Here is a 23,452-nt window from a genome sequence, read left to right on the forward strand (position 1 = left end):
AGCCTTGTGGTTTGTAACTGGTGCAAGCGTATGTATGCATCATTATAACTTAGATGAAATGGTTTAATGGACTTTACTGTATATAAGGAGAAAAAAAAAAACATACGTTCATTTTAATGCAAAAGCTTTACTTATCGCAGTACATATTAGAGGTGACCCCGAAAAGTCGAAACATTCGATAGGAGGAGGCTGATTCAACAGTCGAATCTTCGCAGCGCCGTTATGAAACGATGATCATACCATTTTGGCTATATAGGGGTGCTCAATGTCTGATTTTACACAGAACTATCAGTTTTCTGTCAGTAGGTTAATATACAGCCTATTATGATATAAATATCAACATATAATGCTGTAAATAAACATGTGAAAAGAAAGAAGCTTTTAATAAATCTTTTTAAAATGTGTGAATAAATGCAAAATTGTAACCCTAACCATTAAGGTAAGAGGCGTCAGCATGTGTGTGTGTGTGTGTGTGTGTAGTAGAAGAGGGAGACCTGCCGTGTGTACCCCCCCCCACACACACACACAAACACAGATTTGACTATCAGTCAACTATGTAGGCAATCCTTGACAATTCTGAATTGACTATCCAAATCCTTAGTCAGGGACACCCCTGGTACTTATTAAAGATATATTAGACATTACTCCAGTAGTTATAACACTAGATCATCAGAGAAACTTCACCTAATGGTCCCAACACTAAACATAACTGGGTAAATGTGCCTTTTCCTCTCACATCCCGCACACTTAAAATGAGCTGCAAGGCATACCTAACTTGGGATCTTTACCTTCTCTTGACATGTTAAAAAATATTTTGAAATCAGTTTTGACAAACCAGTGTCATTGCTTTTTTTAAAGTGCCATTATTTGATTGATTCTACTTAGGCTCTGAGGCATAGGTGTCATTTACACTGGGGACGCTGGGGACATGTCCCCACCACTTTTTGAAATGGCTGATTTTGTCCCCACCACTTTTTTCAACCATAATTTGTTAAAAAAAAAATGTTCTGAATATAGTCTTCAGTTAAGTACCAAATGAAAATTAGAAAGGTCTATTTGCAAATTAAGAAATCATGCAATGGAATTAAAATACAGAAGAAACATATTGTCCAAAAAAAGGAACTTAAGCTAAAAAAAAAACAAGCTACCGATTATAAAATGACGTGAGAAACGTGCAGCACCAGTAAGTAACTTTAACAACTTCTTGACACAGTTTCTTTTTGGCCAAATTTTCTGTTCTCTCTCATCATATTCTGCTATATCTATATGTCACATTCTCTTACATAAGTAAAAACATTTCCACCATAAATTGGGGCAGAAAATTTCACCAGAATGCGGGAAATGAAGTGTTTGAAGATCAAAATTTCCTGGGGGAGGACCCCCAGACCCCCCGCTCTTATATCTCAGCATTGAGGATATCTAACACTTAGGATCTTTTTTTCTGGTTCTTGTGAACCTACATGGCTCAACGTTAAACTTTTTTTGCAACTGGCCCCACTGGGCCTGTGGGTTTGAAACTTAGTTGCCCTCCCTCCAAAAGTTATTTATCAGTGTTACAACAAAACCAAAGACTTATAAGTTATGTAGGCTACATGTACCGTTAACATGTAACGGTTACATTTTGGATGTAAAAAAACTAAACTAAAATGTAATCACAGTTAATATTATAAAAAATAAAAAGGTAATAGTTAAACTATTTACTTTTAAAACAAAACATACCCCTCAATCCATCGCCATGGTAGCGATCCGTCAATCACAAGGTAGTCCTGCTCAAAACCATATGCTGCTTTCTGGTCTATTTCCCCCTTGGACCATAATTTACTAAATGAACGTCATGCTGTGTTGAAGACTTTAAACTAGCAACTGAGATCATCATAGAGTCATTAGGAAAGTGTTTACTGAGGTAATAATTCAGCTGAGAGAAGTAGCAACATTTTACCATTATTTCTAGTGGAACCGGATTTCTTTTGCAACAAGCAGACGTTAGAGAGAATGCAGTTTTAAGTTACATCTGCATGGTTTCACTTTCAGACCCAGAGGTTGCTGCTTGACTGAGATTAATGTTACAACCACTGGTCATGTAACTACAAATCTGGATTGGACAAAGGTGAGCGCCAAGAGCTGCAAAACACTGCAGGATGTTGAGTTTCAAATTTTTTTAAAATACTAATATTTCTGCAGAAACTAATTTTTCCGTTTCTGTGAGTTGCTAGTTCAACTGTTCCGACGTTACTTTTTACTGGCCCCGGGCCATCGGGCCACCATTCGTGATGTCTTGTGAGCTAAGTGTCTCTTCACACCCCTAATCTGGGCCCCTTTGTCCCCACTTTCAAGTGACGCCCTTGCTCTGAGGCCTGTATCTGTTTGTTGGTTATTATTACAGTCCTGTGAGATTTTTTTATTTTTGTTTCACAGCTATTGATTTATTGATCGCTGTCTGGATATGAAGAGAAGTTGCTTCTGAAATAAATTGCCTACCCTAGCTTTAAATTTACATGGACTTAGAGGAGCCATTGTTTCCATGCAACGTTAACTCGACTCCAGTCATAAAAGTCTGCAGAAAAGCTACAGTTGCACACTGCTTTGTAGCCTTATAGAACGTGCAAATTGATTTTGTCCTTTACCCCTGTCGCTTTGATCCGTTTAATACAGTCTAGGTTTGCTCCAGTGGACCGTTTTTTTGGGGGTTTTTTTACACAGCAATGGCAGATCATGGAGCCTCTTAATAGTTCCCAGAAGTTGCAGCGCAGTACAGTTGCAGCAGAATACTACGGAAGCCCTAAGCCCTCCATTTTCTCGTGATAACGGGATCATTTTCTCGTGATCTCGAGAAACGCCGACCCATATTACTATCCTGTGTGGTACACAGCCCGGAGCCGGGAGCAGCGCTGCAGCTTTTGGACAAATAAACCCCTGTAGTCGGTCTGGATTCTGCCCTGACAGCTACGCCGTTTACCCGCAGGAGGAGCTCAGAGTTAACTGCTTTTATTAAATTAGCTTTTTACTTTAGTTTTTGGGATTACAATGTTGATTTATCATCGTTTGCCACCCAGAGCTCGGTTGGACTTTATATTTATATAAAAACCGGACAAAACTGGACAATGCTTGGAGAAAAGAAAGCGAGGAAGCTGAAGCGTTGCGAGGATTAAATGTTCGTTGTATGTGAACACACTTTAAGCACCGATTCATTACAGTAATGTTACTTCAAAAAGTGTGGCAACAATCTCACTCATAATACTCGGTCCCACTCACTAACCTTTGGTTATCATCCAAAACATTTAGCTGTCCTGATATTGCTGAGCTTCTGGTGAAAGATTCAAAAATAGTTAATGAAGGGGAGCTAACGCTGATGTATCAAGTTGGCTAAATACAGTCAGTGTGGCGGCAACTAGCATAGATAAGTTCAACCTCAAGCTGATAAAACAATATTACTGTAACGTTGCAGTGGGAGTTTAAATGAGTTTCCAGCATGTTGTGTGAAGCTGTCTCTCTGTGTTTTGGTTTCTGTGTGTCTGAATATGCTCACTAATGAGTTCGAGCACGAATACGAGCACACACCAGGTTGCAATATCAAAACCGCACTGCTTGTGGCCGCTGAAAACTACATATTGTCCCTTTAAGTCAAATAAGTACCTTTACTAAGTTTTTTTTTTAAGGTAATGGGGTGAGTCCTCCATAAACTTTGCTTTACTATGTTTGCAGCTTACTGCTCTTTTACTTAAGTTTTTTCTTACTGCTTTAAACTGTGTCCATAATAAATCTAGTTCTGCTTCTGTAATTCACAGGTCAATTTTATTAATTTTTTTTACAACCTTGGTTTTATTTTGGTAGTTTTGTCCATCATTACTTGCAGTTGTTAGCATCCTCACTATGGTTAGCAGTGCAAGTTTAAAATGGCTTTCGAGCATTGAGGATTTTGTAGCTCACTGTGAACTTATTGGCCGTGATTATATTGCTGGCCTTTTCAACAAGTTTTGAAAATAATCTTTTCTTTGAAATTCCATATATACATATATATTTTATATATTTAAAATATATAAAATTTATGCTTCTTCAGTTTTCTGATTTATTGTAAGTCTTACCTAATACTGTGCAATATGCGCTAGGAAAAGTTATTTTATATATATATATATATATATATTATATATATATATATATATATATTACATACAAATTGTATTATTGTTGATATGACTGTAACTCTTGAGAAATTTGGATGACGGGGAAGTGTCTCACTAAAAACTCGCAACTCTCAAAATACATGCCTTTTTCCCTTCCTTTTTTTTTAAACGTGTAAAAATAAAAATAAACATTGTGGGCTATAGCCGCCATCTCCTAGTCTTAAATTTAATGGTTTAAATAGTGGAATAAGTATTTTACCCTCATGTATCCATACTTACAGACATTTAAAGATGGTAAGAGCAAAAACTGCTGTTGTTGGCAAGTAAAATGTTTAAATGTAACAAATCTACCAGTAATAGTAAAGAGCTCACTCAGTGGTTTTGCTAGTTCGCTGAAAAAATGAAAGAAACCTTACGAAAAGCAACAGATCCCTCTCCCAGGACAGACAGACATATAACAGAACAACATTTGCATACACATACAGTTTGGACAATCAAAATCTTTTTTTATTAAATAAAAAAAAAATCAACTAGATTACCAAAGACTGAAAATATTTTGCCTTTCCTGACAAATCTGTGTTGTAGCAAGCTGGTGGTCCAATCTGTAGACAGAGCATTATGATTTGGGCAGTGCATGGCACACATGATACCCATTAATAGCACCACTGGAATTCCACAGTGTACATGATCCTAACTGCTGATCAGGTACAACCACTTCTGTCCAACAGTGTGCTCTTTCTCAAATGGATGAAGTCAGCAAGCATTCATGGACTTCAGTCCACCCCACTGACCTGGAACAGTCTCCTCACATCAACCTTTGTATGAGGTGAAACAAGAAAAATCTGCATTTTAAGAAATGACAGATTTTACCATATGTAAGATAAACAGTAATTATGCTTCAGTTAATGGACAATGAAAAAGGTCTTACAAATCTTGGTTGGACCCCCCGTCCCAACACACAGACACATAATTAAGAACATTCAATAATCAGCTAAGCTGTGCCTGTGCACTTACTATATGGTTTAAATACTGTCACAGAGTTTTCTGATCTGAATCTGAGCTGCTGATTTTGAGTTTGTAGACTATGTGAAAATGTGTTTGAAAAGTGTCAGTCGAGGCATCTGTCTCCCATCTCTCTCCCTGCAATCCAATAAAGCTGAAATGCAATATAAATGTCAAATTGAATTGCATCACTTGCTGCGACTGGCACAGCAACTGCATCTACAGTAAGTACTGAGACAAACAACGTTAACAATCTTTATTTATCCAGGGAAGGATTTTGGTGAGTATGCTGCCTCTCTTAGCACAATCATACCGTCCCATACACTCACACCTGGGGGCTGTCACACACAACAGCAATCCACCAAACAGCTCAGCTGAAGCAAATACAATGTTAAGGTCACATTTGGTCAGACAGTCTAATAACTGCATCAAGTTTGGAATAATATTGAGCCTCACAGCGCTGTCCTTTCACTGCCACAACACAGCGTCCTGTTTGTGCCTCTGCCCTACACTGTGTTACAACAACAATTCAACAATGTTGAATACACGGGTGACTTAGCTGTCTAGGCTCATGGCTAATGGAGACCTTTACCTCCCCATGACCCACCTCACATCACTGGGGGTATAGAAGTGGTAACACAAGCTGGAGGAAATGTTAATAAATACATATTTTTCAGAAGACCCTATGGTCTCAACAAACAGAGAGCTGTGGCTGGAGGCATTTATTTCAGGAATGGCATGAGGGAATTTCTTGAAATTTGGCACTAAAGTCCACTTGGACACAAGGATGAACTGATTAGAATATGGTTGTCAAAGGTCAAGGTCACTGTGACTTCACAAAACGCATTTATTCAAGAATTAAAGACCATGTTTCGCAGTTGGTCGGACAATGAAAGTGACACACGTTTGACTTAAAGGTCAAGATCACTGTGACCTTAAAATGACTTTGACATAAACATTTTTGGCCATAACTCAAGAAGTGATGTGGCAAATATGACAGATGTTTAATGGGATCCAACAATGAAGTGACATTTTTTTACTCAAAAGGTCAAATTTAGTGTGATGTCATGATGTTGTGGAAAACTTTTTTTGTCATTTTTCAACACCATAACTCAGGAACAGAAGGGGATGTTGCGACCATATTTCACAGTTAGTTGATGCTTAATAGGTGCCACTTTTGCTTTAAAAGTCAAAGTGATTTAAAAATGACTTGTTGACTTCCTGCCTCCTTCTGATTTTTGAGCTTCATTGCAATCCTATGACTGCGAACAACGTGTTGGAGAACACCCAGCTAATTGTGATCCTGTGAGTGAGTTTCACCTACAGCTCATAGAAAGGCTTCACATCTAAAAATGCCAGGAGAAATCAAATGCACCACATTGTGTAGCTATAGAAGAATTCATCTTTACATAGTACATGTGTACCTGTTTAGCCAGTTCAACAATGTCTATTCACTGGAATCATATATATGTATCATTAATATAGTGATAAAATACAAAAATACACTTAATACCACTTGATAAGTATCCACTACATATGGGTCTGGACAGACATGGATGTAAACTGTAACTTGACAGGTTTCTTCTAATGTGGGTCTTTATAGCTTGAACTCCATTGTCACATATGAACTAATAGAAATACGCATATACAACATACTATATACCTTCATTATCCTGACTGTCACACTGTATTATTTTATACTACCACAAGGAGTCACAAAAATCAGGCAAACCACATTTCATAATGTGGTTAAAGCCACAACTACAGAAAGGATAAAAAAAAAAATAATAAATAATTGTGTCACAGTTATGAAAAAAAAGAGGCCGGTGGTGATTTTGAAAGAGCAACTATTTTCTACCAAACAACTATTCCCTATTAAAACTGCTGACAGTGAGGTTTTGTGGATGTTCCACACTAACTTGGACATTGTTCCAGAAAAGAGATGCTACCACAGAGTTTTTTAAATCAATTTTTTAATGCTGAGCGCAACATCAACAAAATCCCATTCACTTCCACTGCGCTGGGATGGAGAATTTTCAGACAAAGGTAAATGATGAGTATGGTTAACCTTTTTCTAGTGTCACACTCTCTCACATTCCATCATTGCAGTTTACATTGTAGTTACAATATATTCATGTATTTCATAGCTAGGGAAATTACAAAAAATAGGATTTAAACTTGAACTACCAACAATATTTTATGTAAAAATATCTTTATATACTTTACATCCAGTACACAAAGATTCAGCATACCATTTAGTCAAATTTTGTTGTCAGGTAGGTTCAGTTCTAACAAAAACAGAAAACTGTACACATCAGTTTGAATGTTCTGGTAGGATCACAGACTAGCAGAGTTGGTCAACACAAACATGACGGTACTGGGTGCCATTTGCTGATTTCACTGGACACAGTTAACTACTTCATGGTGCCGCCAACGTGCAAATTGCCCAGTGCAGCTTTAACTTCGAACTGGCCCAGTTTTCCTTCCTTGGCCTGCTTCTATTTGTGTTTACAGCACAGTTACTGTGACTACAACAGGTGTAATTTTTTTCATGCAGCTAACGTTTCATTGACCTCCTAATATGTTACCGATTCTGTATTTGTGCAGGAGTTTAAAGTTCACCATGTTACTTAAAATGTCCCGCTATTTGCTGCTGGCATTTGACAAACAGACAATTAATTAAACAGAAAATCTTTTCACATACATTTCTGACACACCAGGTCTGGGAACATTAACTGGCAGGGTGAACAAGGCTAAAGCTGGCTGGAGAACCTCTTTGAAGCATCCTAAGAGAGCAGCATCTCTCAGGCGGGCTAAACTGCTGTCAGGTTCATCAATACCGAGTTTACACCACAGTGCACAAAGACAGCCCGAGTCCTGGCTGCTGGCTCCTGCTTTTAACAACTCCAGAGCCTGCTATTGAACTCCTCTGGTTGGCCATCAATATCGCCTCTATCTGTGCCTTTCTCTTCACAGCTGTTAGCCATGCTCGAGAGCAAGAGTTGGAGGGAGGTTGTATAGTATGAGTTACAAAGTGCTCCTATAACCATAGGGGGCAGAGGAGTGTTTTGTTTCAGAGAATTTCTTGGTGATTAAGTCTGGAAGGACGGAATATCCAACTAGCACTCTGCATGTGTACTTTACTTGGGCTGAACTCTTTCTAACTGAACTCCTCCAGCTCTACTCCTTCACACCTGATCTGCACACTTTTACAATAGCTATACATTTTCGTGACACCTTAATTAGACCCAGTGTGCAGCCATCAAGCTGAAGCAAAGACCTGTGCTCCGAGAAAATGAATTGTGTCCCTCATTAAGTAGTCTTCGCCTTACTTTGAATTTCCTCAAACCCTTGACCTTAAAAAGGGAACTCCACCGAGTTTACAAATCATTATCAGTTTATCCATTTTGAGTACTCCTCAGCCAGTGACAACCATGTTAAAATGTCTGCTGTGGCTTTGGAGGAGCTTTCCTAAAGCTGGTACTAAGAGCTTGGAGACTTTTAATTGACAGGTGTGCTGCAAAGCGGTTTTTTAAAGATGTGGGTGTTTACCAGGCAGGAAGAGGATAATGCATAGACACTATCAAGTTGCATTGTAGGGATTGATTTTAGCATTATTTTAGCTTAAAACTAGGCACATAACAGCATTTATGACAGAAATTCTTTACAGTGATCAGTGAACTCTGACTTCTAAATCTGCTCATTGACCAATTCAGCCGAAGTAATGGTGTCACCTCCAGGCTGGCTAATGTTCTACTAGCTTGACTCAATGCAGGGTCATATTAAGGGTTTCGTTAATTGGTCTTTTTGAAAAGGGAAACTAGTGGGGTTTACTATAAATATTCTAACAGAGATGAGAATTTACTCTCTTCTAATTTTTTCAACTTTTTAGCTAAAGCACCAAGTGAAGTATCTCTGGGTCTTGTTGAAAAGTGAGGGTTTTGGTGGAGCATGAGATCAACAGGTGGATTGGTGCAGCATCAGCAATAATGCAGACATTGAATCATACCGTGAGGTGAAGGGGGAGTTAAGCCTGAAGGTGAAGCTCTCAATTTACCAGTCAATTCATGTTCCAAACCCCGTCTACCCGCCTTGGGTAGTGACCCAAAAAATTGGGATTGCAGATAAAGTCACTAAGGTTGCACTATTAGCTCACCTGCTAGAGCGCACGCCCCATGTACAAGGCTGAGACTTTATTGCAGCGGCCCAGGGTTCTAGTCCACCCTGCGGCCCTTTCTTGCATCGTTCCCCTCTCTATCCCGTTTCCAAAGCTATCCACTGCTCTCTTAATGAAAGCACAAAAAAGGCCAAAAATATATATATATTTAAAAAAAAAAAAAAGTCACATGAAGTACACTGGTGGATTTCATTTATTACTAATGTTGACTATTCATGTTGACAAATTTAGGACAAAAAAGTTGTGTATTCTCCATCCTCACAGGGGGCTTTGGTTCGTGTTAGCACTTCTCTAGAGGTCGTGAGAAGGTGAAGAGAGTGCATAGAAGTGGAATACCATCCAGACAGGAGCTCTTGTGAAGGAATACAAGCTCATGAATGGAGGAAACACTAACAGGCAAGAGAAGCATGCTTATATCCTAGCAAGGGGAGCGTATAGTTATGAATGTGTTGCTGTATCCCATCATTCCTCATGTCTTGGCTCAAGGTGCCAGGCCTGGACAGCATCATGTGACAACCTGATGGAGCGTGGCCTGCTGCATTCTCAGCCTCTGCCACCAAGCCCTTCACCATCCCTCATTTAGGGGCATTGTCTCCCAATGAGTATCATTTGTCACCATGGGCTTGCTCCATGCAGACACTCATGATGTTCTGTGGCCCGAGCCCATTTCCACAGTTGGTAAACAGCTAAATCCCTCTCCCAATCAATGCAGCCTATTTAACTTGAGCTATTGACTCGCCTGCCCCTCAACAGACTTGAGAGGCTGAAAAAATACAAACAAATTAGACGGCTGAGAAAGAACAACAGAAATGGGGGTGCAGACCATGAAAAGTCACATTTTCAATATTGAGCTTTTGGCTGCAGGAGGGAAGAAAGTGAAAGAGTGAAGGTAAAGGACTAAAAGGAAGAGAAAAAAGCAAGGGAAAACAAGTAGGAATCAATCGATTTGAACAGATAATCACCAGGCCTCTGTCCCACTGTGTAAAGAGCGTGACATTGTATAGGTAGGCACGGCAGGGAAGAGATCAATGGGCTGCTTTTTGTTGATCTGTGATCCTTAACTATCTATAAGTAATTAACCTTCAGAGGAGAATGCAGGGGAGAAGTAAATGGAGAAATAAGAGGGGGAATAGCAATGAGCACAAGTAAAACAGAAGCTACCTTGCATTGAACAGATAACAGCACAATAAACTAAATTAATAGTTGTCTCCACTGCTGCCTCTGCAATCTGCTACATCTGATTCAGTTTCATTTCTGTCAGGTACTCCATTCGCTGTAAATGACTGCATCTCCCAGTGGTCTTAAGAGGATAAATCTGCAGTAGGTGCTGTTAGAACAAGCAATCTTATCTCAATTTGGAGGCAAATATTCAAACTTCAAAGTATTTCTGTTGTTTTGCTCTGGTTTTAGGGGAGAATTGAATCTGTTTTTATCATCTGGCCGGCTGAGTGCATCCTCTCCCCAAGTATTTCCTGAGAAGATGGAGGAGAAGGATCTTATTAGGAGTCAGAGTGCCCTCTGTGGGCGCTCGTGGAAAAAAAAGGGGAGCGGTACACCCTTGCCTTTTAATAGAAAACTTACCTGATGACAAAAAGACAAGATCTTTTAATTTTGCACCATATTTTGGCCCTTTCTATTTAACAACTAGTGATGTGACAAGGTCAGGGGCAACAACCTGTACTGTCAAATGAATACAACGCAGTCACAGTTGTATCTGTACAAGGTTTAATGGCACACAGATGCCCATACAGTACATTATGATCATCGCAAATCCAATTTTACGCACATCTTGTCATGAATTAAACTTTAAAGAATGTTTAAGTTAGTAAAAGGGAGTCCATGTTATTGAAAATGCTCACATTATTCCACAATTATACAACGGACTGGTGGGTTTCTAAGAAGCATACATTGTGTAAAGTAAGAAATGTCATAAATTATTACAATATGGCCACTGTAGAAAGCTTTTAGCAAGTAATGTGTTAAAAGCAAGGAAAGTCATTTGAAGCAATGACAACATTTTGAGTTAAATCATCATCATCAGACTGAGCTCTTGAGATACCTTGTCATAAACTTAGTCGTTCTACAACAATAACAAAAAATCTTTCTCAAAGGCTCTCCACTGTGGCTTAAATAACATTTTCAGAGGATATTTGAGTCAAGTGTTTCTTCTTGGTTTACCAGTGTCATGTGTAGCCTTGGCTGCCGAAGACAGTTCTTCACCAAAATGGACACCTGAAGCCAGAAAAAGTAAAGATTCACTTAAGCAAAGCAATGTATCGTCACCTATCTCATTCTGCTTCATCTACTGTACAGCAGTGATGAAGTAATACATTACACAAATGTGCAAAAACCACTGCATGATCTGTAGATGGGGTTGTCATAAGCAACCCTCATGCAAAGAACAACAAACAAAATACAATTTCAAAGAAAAAAAAAGCTGACTTGATAATACTTCTTGTGACGTATGCAGTCAACTTACATAACTATAATTTAGGTCAGCTAAAATGGATTTCTTCTTCTTGCCTGGTCTAAATAAATTATACAGCACAAATGTCAAATGCAAACACCACATAAAAACAAAAAAAAGGCTCAAGCCGCAGTACTGACCATCCAATGTAGCACTGGCACAGGTTTTCATGTGATGTGGCTTGCTTGATGAGGAGCTCCACTTGTGTTGGCACATCCAGTGTCTCATCATGAGAAAAGTCTCGACCTGCAGAGAACAAACTCTCGTCAAAACACCAGACCTTTAGCAGAAAATTCAATCTGGTGAGGCTTGAACTTGTTCTGATTTTAAGGACTTTAATGAATGACACCCAGATATTATTAGGATTGTTTAAGATCTGGCAAGACCTTTCCTCTACAGGTAAATGCAGTGGGTTAGCCAAAAGTCTAATAATGTGATTGAAGAAAATAATGTATGAGTATAATTTTTTTTTTTTTTAACAGCATTTCTGCACTAAAGCGTTGAACTTTTTTGAGCAACTGTAATACATTTTTTTTTTACCATGAACTTATTTCACAACAAAGAAAGAAATTCAGCTTTGCTTACATGATGTGTACAGTAAGAGACCTGATGAATGTGTATTTCCGCCAGAAACTTGTTAGGAAAAAAATACTAGTACAAAAGCTGTCTAGAGTTTTGACCCTTTTCTTAAAGATGTCATATTCTGCTTTTTGGCTTTTTCCCTCTCCTTTATTCAGTTATATATCTTTTTTGTGCATGTAATAGGTTTGCAAAGTGAAAAGTCCAGCACAAAGGGAGTTCCCATCTCCCACAGAAAACTCTGCTCTGAACTGCCTGAAAACAGCTCGTTTGTAGTCCAGCCTTTACTTCCCCTTTCTTGTGATGTTAAAGGAAAACACGCTTCATAATGTTCGCCTAGCAGCACCACCGTGACAAGACATCCGCCTGCTGCCTCTCCTCTCCCTTCCAAACACTAGCTACCCTCCAGGCAGATTAAAAACTCACCACTCTGAAACTCTAAGCTGGTAAGGGGATATATCCAGTTGAACAGAAGCCGTGTCTACCGGCTTTTCAGGACCCGCCCTACTCTGCTTCTGATTGGCTAGTAATCCTTAACTAGGAACTGCGCATGTGCAACTCTCAACAAAGATCTTGTAGAGGTGAGATGCATCACTCCATGGCTAAAATGGAGCGTTCAACACAGCAATGTGCAGTATGACAAAAATATGGTGTTTTTTGAAAATAAAACCATGTAAACCAGTTCTGGTACAACCCATAAATAAAACGATGAACCTGAAAATGAGCATAATATGACCTCTTTAATATCTAGGTCTGTAGTGCTCGTTAAGTGCTGCAGAACTTACCTGTAAGTTTGTCTCTCACTCTGTTGATAATCTGAATGGCTTTCTTGTTGAGTGCCTCAGGTTGTACCAAGCCGTCTCCAACTAAAAAAACACAAACAGGCAGGCATCAACCACAAGCAACCTAAGAAAAAGTGAATTCAAGGGCACTACACTGTGTCTCTGCAGCTGAAGGAAATCCAAGTGGACTCAAGTTCTGGGTTTCAATAGCACAGCAGTACCACCGATAATTTATGAAAGCAAGAGAGCTTGGTATTGTTGTGGTAAAACAAATGAAAGGGTTCTACAACAACAAAAAATCATGGAAAGACAGAATGAGCTGGTAACTCACTAAAGGAGTGAATGGATTCAGGCACTGTGGTCCCTGGTTTCTTGTGTGTGGTCTCTCCAAGGTCTATTCCCTCAAGCGCCTCTGCAGAGGAAACCACAGTCACAGATTTAAACATGTTCTTACATTATTAAAGCAGTTTTGGTCAGTTTGTACTGTAGACTCACCCACTGACTGTCCTGCAGTGTATGAGTCGGTCCTGGTGCGGGAACGCTTGGTGCCTTTGGTGTTTGCTGTAGGTGTAACAGGTAAGGTGTGTGAGCACAAGTATTTTCTTTTTTCTTGACATGAGAATTACTCCTTTCATTTTTTTTTTTTTACTATGTAGTACACTATATTCTATTTTTCATCCATCACACAGGAAGCAGAAGCATTATCCTGACCTTTTTAAATGCAGAAAAATAAGCTCTTTTTAACTTTTAAAAGTAGTTAAGGCTTTGATATTCTCTATAAAATATAGATTTTACAAATTGTCTCTCAGATATTATATACCTAAGCACTCAAAAGTTGTTTCCTTTATTTTAACTAAGGCCCTCCTGTGACAATGCTAAAAATGTTTGCACTAATGTGAAGTATAAAAAATGTATAGAAAATGCAGAAAACACTAATGGGCTAATGCACCCTACAGTCCCTGCAAGTAAGATTTTTTGTATAATTTCTTGAAACTTTTATGGTTTCAACTGTTCCTTTATTATTATTATCATTATTTGTTTTTTTATTAGTTGAGAGTATGCCAGAGATATTTATTCACTTTGTTGAACTTAACATTTGCACTTTTTAGCCCACTTAGATTAAATTTAATCCTCCCCACTCCCAACCACCACAAAAAGGAGTTTCTACTCCAAGTGGAGTCATTTGCATTGACCCTCACAGCTTTATTTTTCTGGGCTGAACTTCCAGTTCCAATTCACATCCAGTTTGTTGTTATTTTTTTATGCTGGCATGGTCATTTCAGTTTGCAACCCGTAATGCATCTGTTTACTGAAACTTTAAAAGACCACACTGAATGCACTTCATGTGAACAGTTGATGATCTCTTACTGTCCATGAGCCTCCAGTTGAGCAGTGGGTCATAGACGAAGGCCTCCAGCACAGCCATGACGCTGTCCCGGTGCTCCCTCAGCACCTCCATCACTGTGTGGCAGGTGATCCGGTAGTTACCGTCCAAGCCTGTCACCTGGCACACAATCAGACACAAACTTTGCAGATGGAAACAAACCTTTCACAACATCCAAAGATTAAGTTTCTGTCTTATGCTTGTACTTTAAAGAGATCATATATTTAACTCCAGTTATTTGAGACGATACAACTTAAGCATCTTACAAAATTGAATTTTATTTAATTTGTAATTACTTTACTTCTTTGCTCATTAAATAAAAGGCCCAGTGAGATGTGTATTCTGATTAAACACTGCATACTTGAGAGAAGCTCAAACAGGATTCAGGTTATGTTCAGTGTGTACAGAGTTTTTTACTTTCCAAGCTGAAGCAAACACGCTTCCTTCCTTGCTTTAAGCCACAGACCAGACTGGTTGCATACCTCCATAGCGTTGGTTAGCATCCTCGTCAGTCTGAACGGGATCTTTTCAGGGAACTTCTCTCGGGTCATGGCGACCTGAAGGTTGTCATGAGGGTCAGTCTCAGACACATTAAAAAAATCATCTCTGGATAATGTATTGAAAGAAAATCTCCTTTCACCTCAAAGCAGTCTCCAAAGTCAATGTGGAGGATCTTGCCACTTAACCGGTCCAACATCAAATTGGATGGATGCCTAGAGAATATAAACAACATCTCCATATTTATGTTGTGTGATAATTGTTATTCTCACTATTTTAACAATCTGATCACAATAATGCAAGACTTCAACCTTTTGGCTGAGAAAATCACCTGTCACCCAGTCCCAGGATGTAGCCCACCATGGACATCACAGCCAGAGAGCGGGTGTAATTGGTCCTCCTGTCGAACCAAACCTGGAGGAGAAATAACATCTGCATTATGAGAGCTCTTCTGGTTCTCAACATTAGAGCATGACAGTGTGAAAATAGCACACAAATCTCTGGCAACTGCCTGATACATCTTTCCAGACAGCTGAACATGCAGAACATCAGGTACACAAGGCACTAAAAATGAATGCAATTTGAAGGTCTATTTGTTAAGTCCTGCGAAGTCAGTGGTTTGAAAGTAGGACACACAACCCAGAAATATGACTCTTCCAGGAAAACAACAGTTTTATTTCACTACTACCGTATTACATCATCTATACAGAAGTTAGAGACTAGATACACATTTTCCCTGTCCTCACTATGTTTCCGCCATCAAATGAAAACCTTTCAAAAATCACTGCTAGTCCAGCCACTTGGAAAATCTTAATTTATAGATGTGTATGTTGTCTTTACTATAACTGACCACTCTTAAAATAGCCCAGAACCACTGAAATGTGAGGATACTCTCACTCACTCTTCCCTGTGCTGACAGAGTAAAAAGCAGAGCATCTCACCTCAGAGCTGGGGCTCTTGAGCCACAAGAGCTTGGCAAGGTCGTCTCCGGCCGTGTTGTTGACGGCGTGCTCAAACACCTCCACCTTCTCCATCAGTGTCAGGTGGTCGTAGTCTGGAGCCATCTGAAATACACAAAGCACAAATGCAAAAATACCATACTGTGAGTTTAGACAAGTTAAATGCAAAGTGCTTCACTTTTTCAGTGCCATTTTGGAAAGCCACCACAGAGTACTGGAAAAGAGCAACATTTTAAGTGAAAGTGAATGGAAGAGCTCCAGGAATGTATTAAAAGGATAATGTTGATTTTCAACAAGGGTCTCCAACACCATGACGATTGATAATGTTAAAAATGTCCCCACTTTCTTCACAGCAGATCTTACATCATTATCATTACAAATTTCATTATTCTCATGTTCATTGAAAAACACATTCAAATGATTAAGTCTGTTTCAGGTCATGGAAAACTAGAAACTGGGTGTAAGCAGGTCCCACTACAGTAAGGTCCGGATCAGACAGAACGCGTTTTATGCAGTGAGAGGCACCGTTTTTTAATTGTATTCTATTGGCAGTGAGCGTTCTGCGCGCTGTTTATGCGTCCTGTGCAGAAAAACGTCCGACGTCATTTGCGTTCTTTTCCATTGTCCAATCAAATGAATGGAGAGACAGACTCTCAGTTGTGCTGACGGAAGTTTACAGTTGCTTGGATTGTACGGAGACTGCAACAAACTGTACCCGAGTCATCCTAAAATAAGCCTGGTTACAGGCTACTACCACCGGTGTCTCCTCTTTCTGAGGGTCTCATGTGCCCACACGGATCTCCCTTTCCCTGTCTCCTGCGTGTTTGTACACCTCTCACCCTCAAACATCGCCAGAGTAGGCGTCCTCCGTTTGTCTATTTTATTACTGCAGGTTGGAGGTCCCTGCAAAACTTGAGGTAGAGCTGTAAATAAGCAAATTAATGCAATCTATCATTGTCTCACTCTCCCATCTTCCTCATCTTTTATCTAATACTGATTAATAGCCTGACTGATTGACTGGTCAACTTAATATCTTGCCATTTAGAAGGCTTAAACTGAATGTAACACATCATTAATAACTCAAAGAGCATTAGTAAGTACAAAATAAAATCAGTATAATATAAAACAAGCCAGCAGAAGAAAATATGTGAACAGTGCAATTTCCATTCATTTGTTGTCATATCTGAGTGAAATTAGACCCTGTATGAGACTCCAACTCCACACAGGTTGTTCAGTTTTCACTATTCCTGATGAAACTAGCTACTTAGCAGGCTTCTTTAAAAATATGCAGTTCACAAAACAAAAAGCCTGTTTTTCAGTTGATGACTGAATCATCTTTTTTTTCCATTAGTTGACAACTGACAGGGGGTTGGGAGTGACTTACCTGCTTGTCTAATTACAGTCTCACAAGGCCAGTTGTTTTTTATCCTGTTGACCAATGACTCATGTTGAAGTCATCATCCTATTGTGGACCAATGAGACTTGAACTTAAGCCCTGTCCTTCTCCCGTAGCCTTGTTGGCTTAATGGGTGGCTGTGGTGCCATTTTCAATGTACAGGTTTCAATCAAGCCACTCTCTGTAAGCTTTTTGCACAGCACATGTCAGGGTCTTAACCTGCTCTGTCTCATCCCTGATCTGTCATCTGAGTCACTTTCACTTCCTGTAGTGACATTTTAGTGAGGTAGGGACATTATGAATGTGTGTGTGTTCTCCTTTGACTAATTAGGCATTCTGATGCAGAGATATGTAGTTAATCTGTGACAATTAAGGAGCCGTAAATGTGTTTTCATTAAAGAGTGATTGGGATTCATCAATATAATCACTGAAAACAGATGCTTCCTCAGCATTGATGGATCTATTTAGTTTTTAGTATGGATGTTTTATATGTTTTTTTATTTCATGAATGAGACTATGAGCCTCATTTACACATAAATATGTATTTAATAACATATGATAGCATATTAAAATCCATCCCAGGAATATAATTGTTTTTAACATTGTAATTTTGCTAGGTGAGTTAACTGACTGAAACAGATACAACTACGCTCTAATAAACATATGTAGGCAGGAAATGCGTATTCAGCCTGTTTCAGTTATTAAAATGCTGGAAGTTGAAACATTCAGTGGTTCCTCACCCTGAGCATGATGCGATGTTCAATGTTGAGCAAAATTTTTTTCTTCTCCCTGTAGTCTCTGATGAGGGCGTGTAGGGTGTCACAGTGGGGCACCCAGCCAATCAGGCCTGAGTTGGTGGACAGGGGGATCACGGCGTAGCGCTGAATGCTGTTGAATGCAACACACAGCCAATACAACAAATAACCCCGCACAATTAATTGTCAAGGTTTCAGTCATTTTGTTTTTCACAACTTTATTTTTTCACCACTATGAGAGTATGCATGTGTGTGTGCTCAAGGCATGCGTAAAATGCACTGTAACTCAGAGTCTGTGTGTGTGTACATCACTGTGTGTCTACCTGAGATTCTTGCGCAAGGACGCAGGGTCGTTAGCCAGCAGTGTGTTGACCAGACCGAACAGCTGCATGACTCTCTCATCCTGCCTCAGGTCCTCATGGCCCTTCAACAGGAACATGAACTCGTGGCCATTACTGCCTGCAGAGGGCACCACAAAACAAAGCATTGATACACTGCTCAAAAAGGGTTAAGGCATGCTGTAACAATCATTATATGGCTGGATTTGGCAGTACTGGCTGTTTTCTCCAGGGTGCTCCCCTGCTGCTCTGCAGCTGCCTGCATCTCCATTACTTTCGCCTGTAGCAATGCCTGGTGAGTTTGAGCAGGCAATAAATGATTTCATCTGAACCACATCTCTCCTATAGCAGGCTTAAAGTAATCCATCAGTTTGGAATAGCACTCCAAAACTTCGCTATGGAAAGGAACCCAACTTGTGATTTGTGCAGCAGAACGAACACAGGGCTTTACAAGAACCATGCTGAAAATACCTTGTGAAGTTCATATGAACTGTTGATTTTTTTGGATCAACTCACGCAGAGAGGAAAATATCTATCTATGCACTGGATGAACTGTGACGTCAACTCAATCCTCTTAAGCAGAATCGAGTTCTCAGCATGACAGAGAAAAAATATTTGTTATCTGACGTACAGATGATGTTGCTTATCTAAATTTTCCACTATCTTATACTGTCCTCAGTATTCTAAACAGACGACATTTTAATCGTTTCACCAACAGTGTAATTGTCATAGTACATTTAACAGAGTTAATGATACTTCCAGAGTAAAACTGAGTCCCTGTTCAATCCCAATTCTATTCCTAATGATGATCACATTTAGCAATGTATGTTGAGTCACTAGGGGGACAGAGCACTAACATTAAATCTAAGCAGCCTGTAGTGGATGACAGGGCTTCATCTGAAGTCTTGCTCCAGAGGTCAGCTGATTTACTGACCATCATATTTTACATGAGTATGCTGTCTAACACTGATGGGCTACATCAGAACAAGGTATCCCAGTGTGCAGTGGAAAAGAGTGAAGTAGAGTGAACCATTTGTGAATGATAATGTGAGGATTTGGCTTCAAGGTGATTTTATATTGCTGTGTCATTTCAGAAGCACTTCAGTATTAGATTTCAAATCACAAAGCAAAGAGGGAATAAGGTGTCAGAATTATTTATTTCTATATTCAAATAAATGCCAAATGATGGAGTTGGGAAGATTTCTGACAAAATGATCTGTGCCTCCATGCATCTCTTGAAATAAAAAATGACTCACGACATGAGCTCCCTGGCCATTGAGTTTTAAAAAAGTTGTTTTTCTGTGGTGATCAGGATATTAATTTAGGCATTAAGTTCATTGCTGGTTTGATCTTGCTTCTGTTTTTAAAGAAGATTCTTACTCTGGTGTATTATCCACACACAGATCTTTACCATGACTGAGCCATTTGTTGTTTGAGTGAAGATTCTATTACTATTGAATTTTCTCTAATGCGATGGCCCATGTGAGCTGAAAGCACATGACTCTGACTGCAGATATTCTATTTTCCTGATATAAGGGGTCAGAGCCACAACGCCTGTTCAATTTTCTCCTAATCTTACCCATGATAGTGAGTTTGCGTGGGCGCTGCTTGGAGGTGATGACCTGCAGGGAGGGAGCGATGGACTGGATGCGGATGATAGGCTGGTTGGGGTCATAAGTGCCTGGTACAGCAAGCTCCAGGTCCCGGCACATCAGCAGCTTTGGAGAGACATATTGTAGCTCCAGGGAGGTCAGCTGCGTAGGAAGTTGATGAGATGGGGATATAGTACAGGAAGAGGCAATTAGCTTTTACTGTTAAAAAACTAAAATGGCAAAACAGTCTTCTGCCAACAGTGCCTAAACCAATATGCAGTGTTACTGACATTGGCCCATATGCAAGTTAAGGCTGAATCAGGAAAAAGTTGCTTATAAAAAACCTTTATTAGAACCCAGTGACATTTCACTTTCAATGTGTCCGTTCATAAACGCATTCTCTGTTTACCTACATTCAACCATCAGTGATTTAAACTGCATCTTTAAAGTGCATCAAATCTGGCTCTGGCAGACTAGTTACATTTTAAATGTCAGTGCATAGTAACTTCATCACGGTCGCAACCTGCTCTGGGTCTGCTGTTTGGATGAATCCTGGAGGGGGTTTATTTCTATGCAAATGCCCAGGGGGAATATCTGCAATGCTCCCAGCATGTTATTATGTTGCTGTGTATTTCATGCTGCTTAATGTAATGTCGTAGCACAAAGCATCCCTGAGAGCAGGACCACGCCACAATGTCAAATAGCACTGCTGTCTCCATTTGCTTTGTGAAGTGAGAGCTTCTGACAATCAACAAGAAAATGATCCCTGTGAGGAATGACATCCATCCTTTACAGTATCGTAACTCCAGAAGCAACAAGACCAGGGATAAGTGAAGTTTAAGCCATCCACCCCTGACTTACCAAACTTACTTTGAGAAGGTCACCAAAGCAACTGGCTACCAACCCGTATGCAGCTGCATCACTTACCTTAGACAGTAGAACAGCGACTATTAAGTTGATTCCAGCTTCTTAAATGTTAATATTTTCGGGTTTCTTTACTTTCTGTCACAGCAAACTGAATATCTATGACAACTGAGGATACCATCTTTGGTGTTGGGAAAACACTGATCAACTTTTTTCACTATTTTCTGCCATCTTATAGATCAAACAACTAATCGATTAATTGACAATAAAAATAATCATTAATTGCAGTCCTATTTGACAGGTTCATCGAAACTGAAATATCTCATACAGTTTCAGGGATACAGTGCAATGAGTCTGCAAGCTCATAAAGATAATGTAAAGGTGCTTGTCATCATTTCCATATGTTACAGCATTAGTTTGTGTAGCTGAAGTTCACTGGTACAGTTTGATGTAGATCTGTTTCTTTGGTAAACATACTGAAGCATGCTTACATATACACTGTACATCTACACAAATGTACATACAGTATTCCTACCTGAAACAGACTGCAGTTATTAGAATGCAGTTTATGAGAAAATTTAAAAGACCCTCATTTTGCTCACCTGTGGCAGCTGTTTGGAGATGCGTCTGAATACATGGTAGTAGAGGTCCCAGGCCTGGGTCAGGTCCTTTACATTTCCAGAGCGCATGTACTTTCTACACCAGTCCTGAGCCTCCATCAAGTCCCTGCCGTAAGCCTGTAGCATGAAGTAAAACAAACACACTCTGTCCCTGTACAGTGACTCATTCAATTAAATGAAAATGGTTTGCCAAAACAGACTATAAAAATTAATGTCAAGGCAATTCAACATCAATGTTCCAACTTGATTAAGTATTTTGTTTTTAATAGTGCACTCTGCAAAGGCAGCCTCAGGGTTTTTCCTGCATAGAGAAATTGTTGGCGCCCCCCAAAGAGGTTTTAGCGAGCGCCAAAGTGATCAGAATAGGAAAAAAAGCGTTTCAAATAATCTCCTAATGTGTTTTAATAGCCATTATCAATCAACTGTTGAGCAAGCAGATCATCAACTTAAACACGACGTCTTGACTTCCAGAAGTCACCTCTCCTCTCATCCACAGCGCGGTTTTTTAACACATGTAGTAGGCGCTGGATTGATAAACCAGCTTCTGCGTTGGTTTGACTGCGCCTGAACGCTCCGCTACGAAGCTGGGCTTGCGCTACTGGGAGCTTCCTGTTATTTCTAATAATATAAAAGTCGTTTGGCGTACAGGTACTCTTCTCTACTTTCTCCAGATCAGGTTCGTTGGGCACTATGTGACGCTCACCTGTTCCCGTTCTGCCTACCTGCTAATCTCCGCAGGGAGATTGGGAGGCTTTCATGCAGCCATGTGCATAGATGCTCGCCAGTCACTTTTCGTGAACCAATCATAGCATGGAGAAGGTGGGACATTAAAAAAAGGCTGAGGCAAACCAGCAACTCATTGACTAACCACCAAGTAGGCCTAGAACGTTTTTCTTTCAATAATTGAATGACTGAAGAAACCCACAAAAAGTAAACTGCTGTTTTGTCCAACTGGGATTAATTTTATAGGCAACTAATGGCAAGCTATAGTAGCCTGTACTATTATCTGAAATTATAATGAATACACAAACATTAGCACAAATCAAACGTTAACCACAGGCTAATATCAGAGAAAGGTTTTATTTGTGACACAGCTGAATCTCAACTAATAAACTATCTGTAGGCAAATTATCCAAATCAAGTGTAACCTGTAAATATATTATTATACTAACATTATACTTTTATACCTTTACTCCTCCAGGCTGTGGATATATTTTGTTTATCAAATGATCAGAAATAACAAGAAAATATATAGATTTCGGTCATAAGATAACTCACTGCCTTTACTGTATGCATACAGGTTACTTATGGTTAAGTCACCCCCCAAAGGCCATTCTGAGCCAGGAAAAACCCTGCAGCCTGAATGGAAACACCTGATACTGCTTGCGCAGAGTGCTCGGGTCACTTGTATGACTTGCAACTGTAAAGTAAATAATACAGTGTACATACACACACACATATATACATACATATATACATACATATACACATATACATATATATACATACATACACATATATATATATATATATAAATATATATATACACACACATATATATACACACATATATATACATATACACACATATATACACACACATATACATACATATATACATATACACATATATACACACATATATGTATGTATATATACACATATATATGTATGTATATATATACACATATATGTATGTATATATATACACATATATGTATATATATATACACATATATGTATGTATATATACACATATATATGTATGTATGTATACATATACATGTATGTATACATATACATGTATGTATACATACATACATACATACATACATACATACATACATACATACATATATATATAGTTGGGAACTCTTGGGAACTACATATTTAGGAACTACTGTACAACACTAAACAA

At 39.2% G+C, this 23,452-nt stretch overlaps 1 protein-coding gene across 2 annotated transcripts in view; it reads right to left on the minus strand.

Moving 5' to 3' along the window:
- Positions 1 to 11,008: 11,008 nt before the first annotated feature.
- The window catches only part of LOC123975654 (serine/threonine-protein kinase mTOR), a 384,954-nt gene continuing 372,510 nt past the window's right edge, over positions 11,009 to 23,452 (minus strand). For both annotated transcript variants that reach the window (XM_046057314.1, XM_046057313.1), the window contains 14 exons: positions 21,517 to 21,651; positions 20,038 to 20,212; positions 18,444 to 18,579; positions 18,106 to 18,253; positions 15,952 to 16,074; positions 15,342 to 15,424; positions 15,153 to 15,225; positions 14,995 to 15,069; positions 14,497 to 14,632; positions 13,624 to 13,689; positions 13,460 to 13,540; positions 13,132 to 13,212; positions 11,908 to 12,013; positions 11,009 to 11,532 (listed from right to left, as the gene is read on the minus strand). In XM_046057314.1, the coding sequence (XP_045913270.1) occupies positions 11,517 to 11,532; positions 11,908 to 12,013; positions 13,132 to 13,212; positions 13,460 to 13,540; positions 13,624 to 13,689; positions 14,497 to 14,632; positions 14,995 to 15,069; positions 15,153 to 15,225; positions 15,342 to 15,424; positions 15,952 to 16,074; positions 18,106 to 18,253; positions 18,444 to 18,579; positions 20,038 to 20,212; positions 21,517 to 21,651 (1,434 nt within the window). In that variant the 3' untranslated portion in view covers positions 11,009 to 11,516. The remainder of the gene's footprint in view (positions 11,533 to 11,907; positions 12,014 to 13,131; positions 13,213 to 13,459; positions 13,541 to 13,623; positions 13,690 to 14,496; positions 14,633 to 14,994; positions 15,070 to 15,152; positions 15,226 to 15,341; positions 15,425 to 15,951; positions 16,075 to 18,105; positions 18,254 to 18,443; positions 18,580 to 20,037; positions 20,213 to 21,516; positions 21,652 to 23,452) is intronic.

This window comes from Micropterus dolomieu, linkage group LG08 (genome assembly GCF_021292245.1).
Source record: "Micropterus dolomieu isolate WLL.071019.BEF.003 ecotype Adirondacks linkage group LG08, ASM2129224v1, whole genome shotgun sequence".
NCBI classification, from domain to species: domain Eukaryota; kingdom Metazoa; phylum Chordata; class Actinopteri; order Centrarchiformes; family Centrarchidae; genus Micropterus; species Micropterus dolomieu.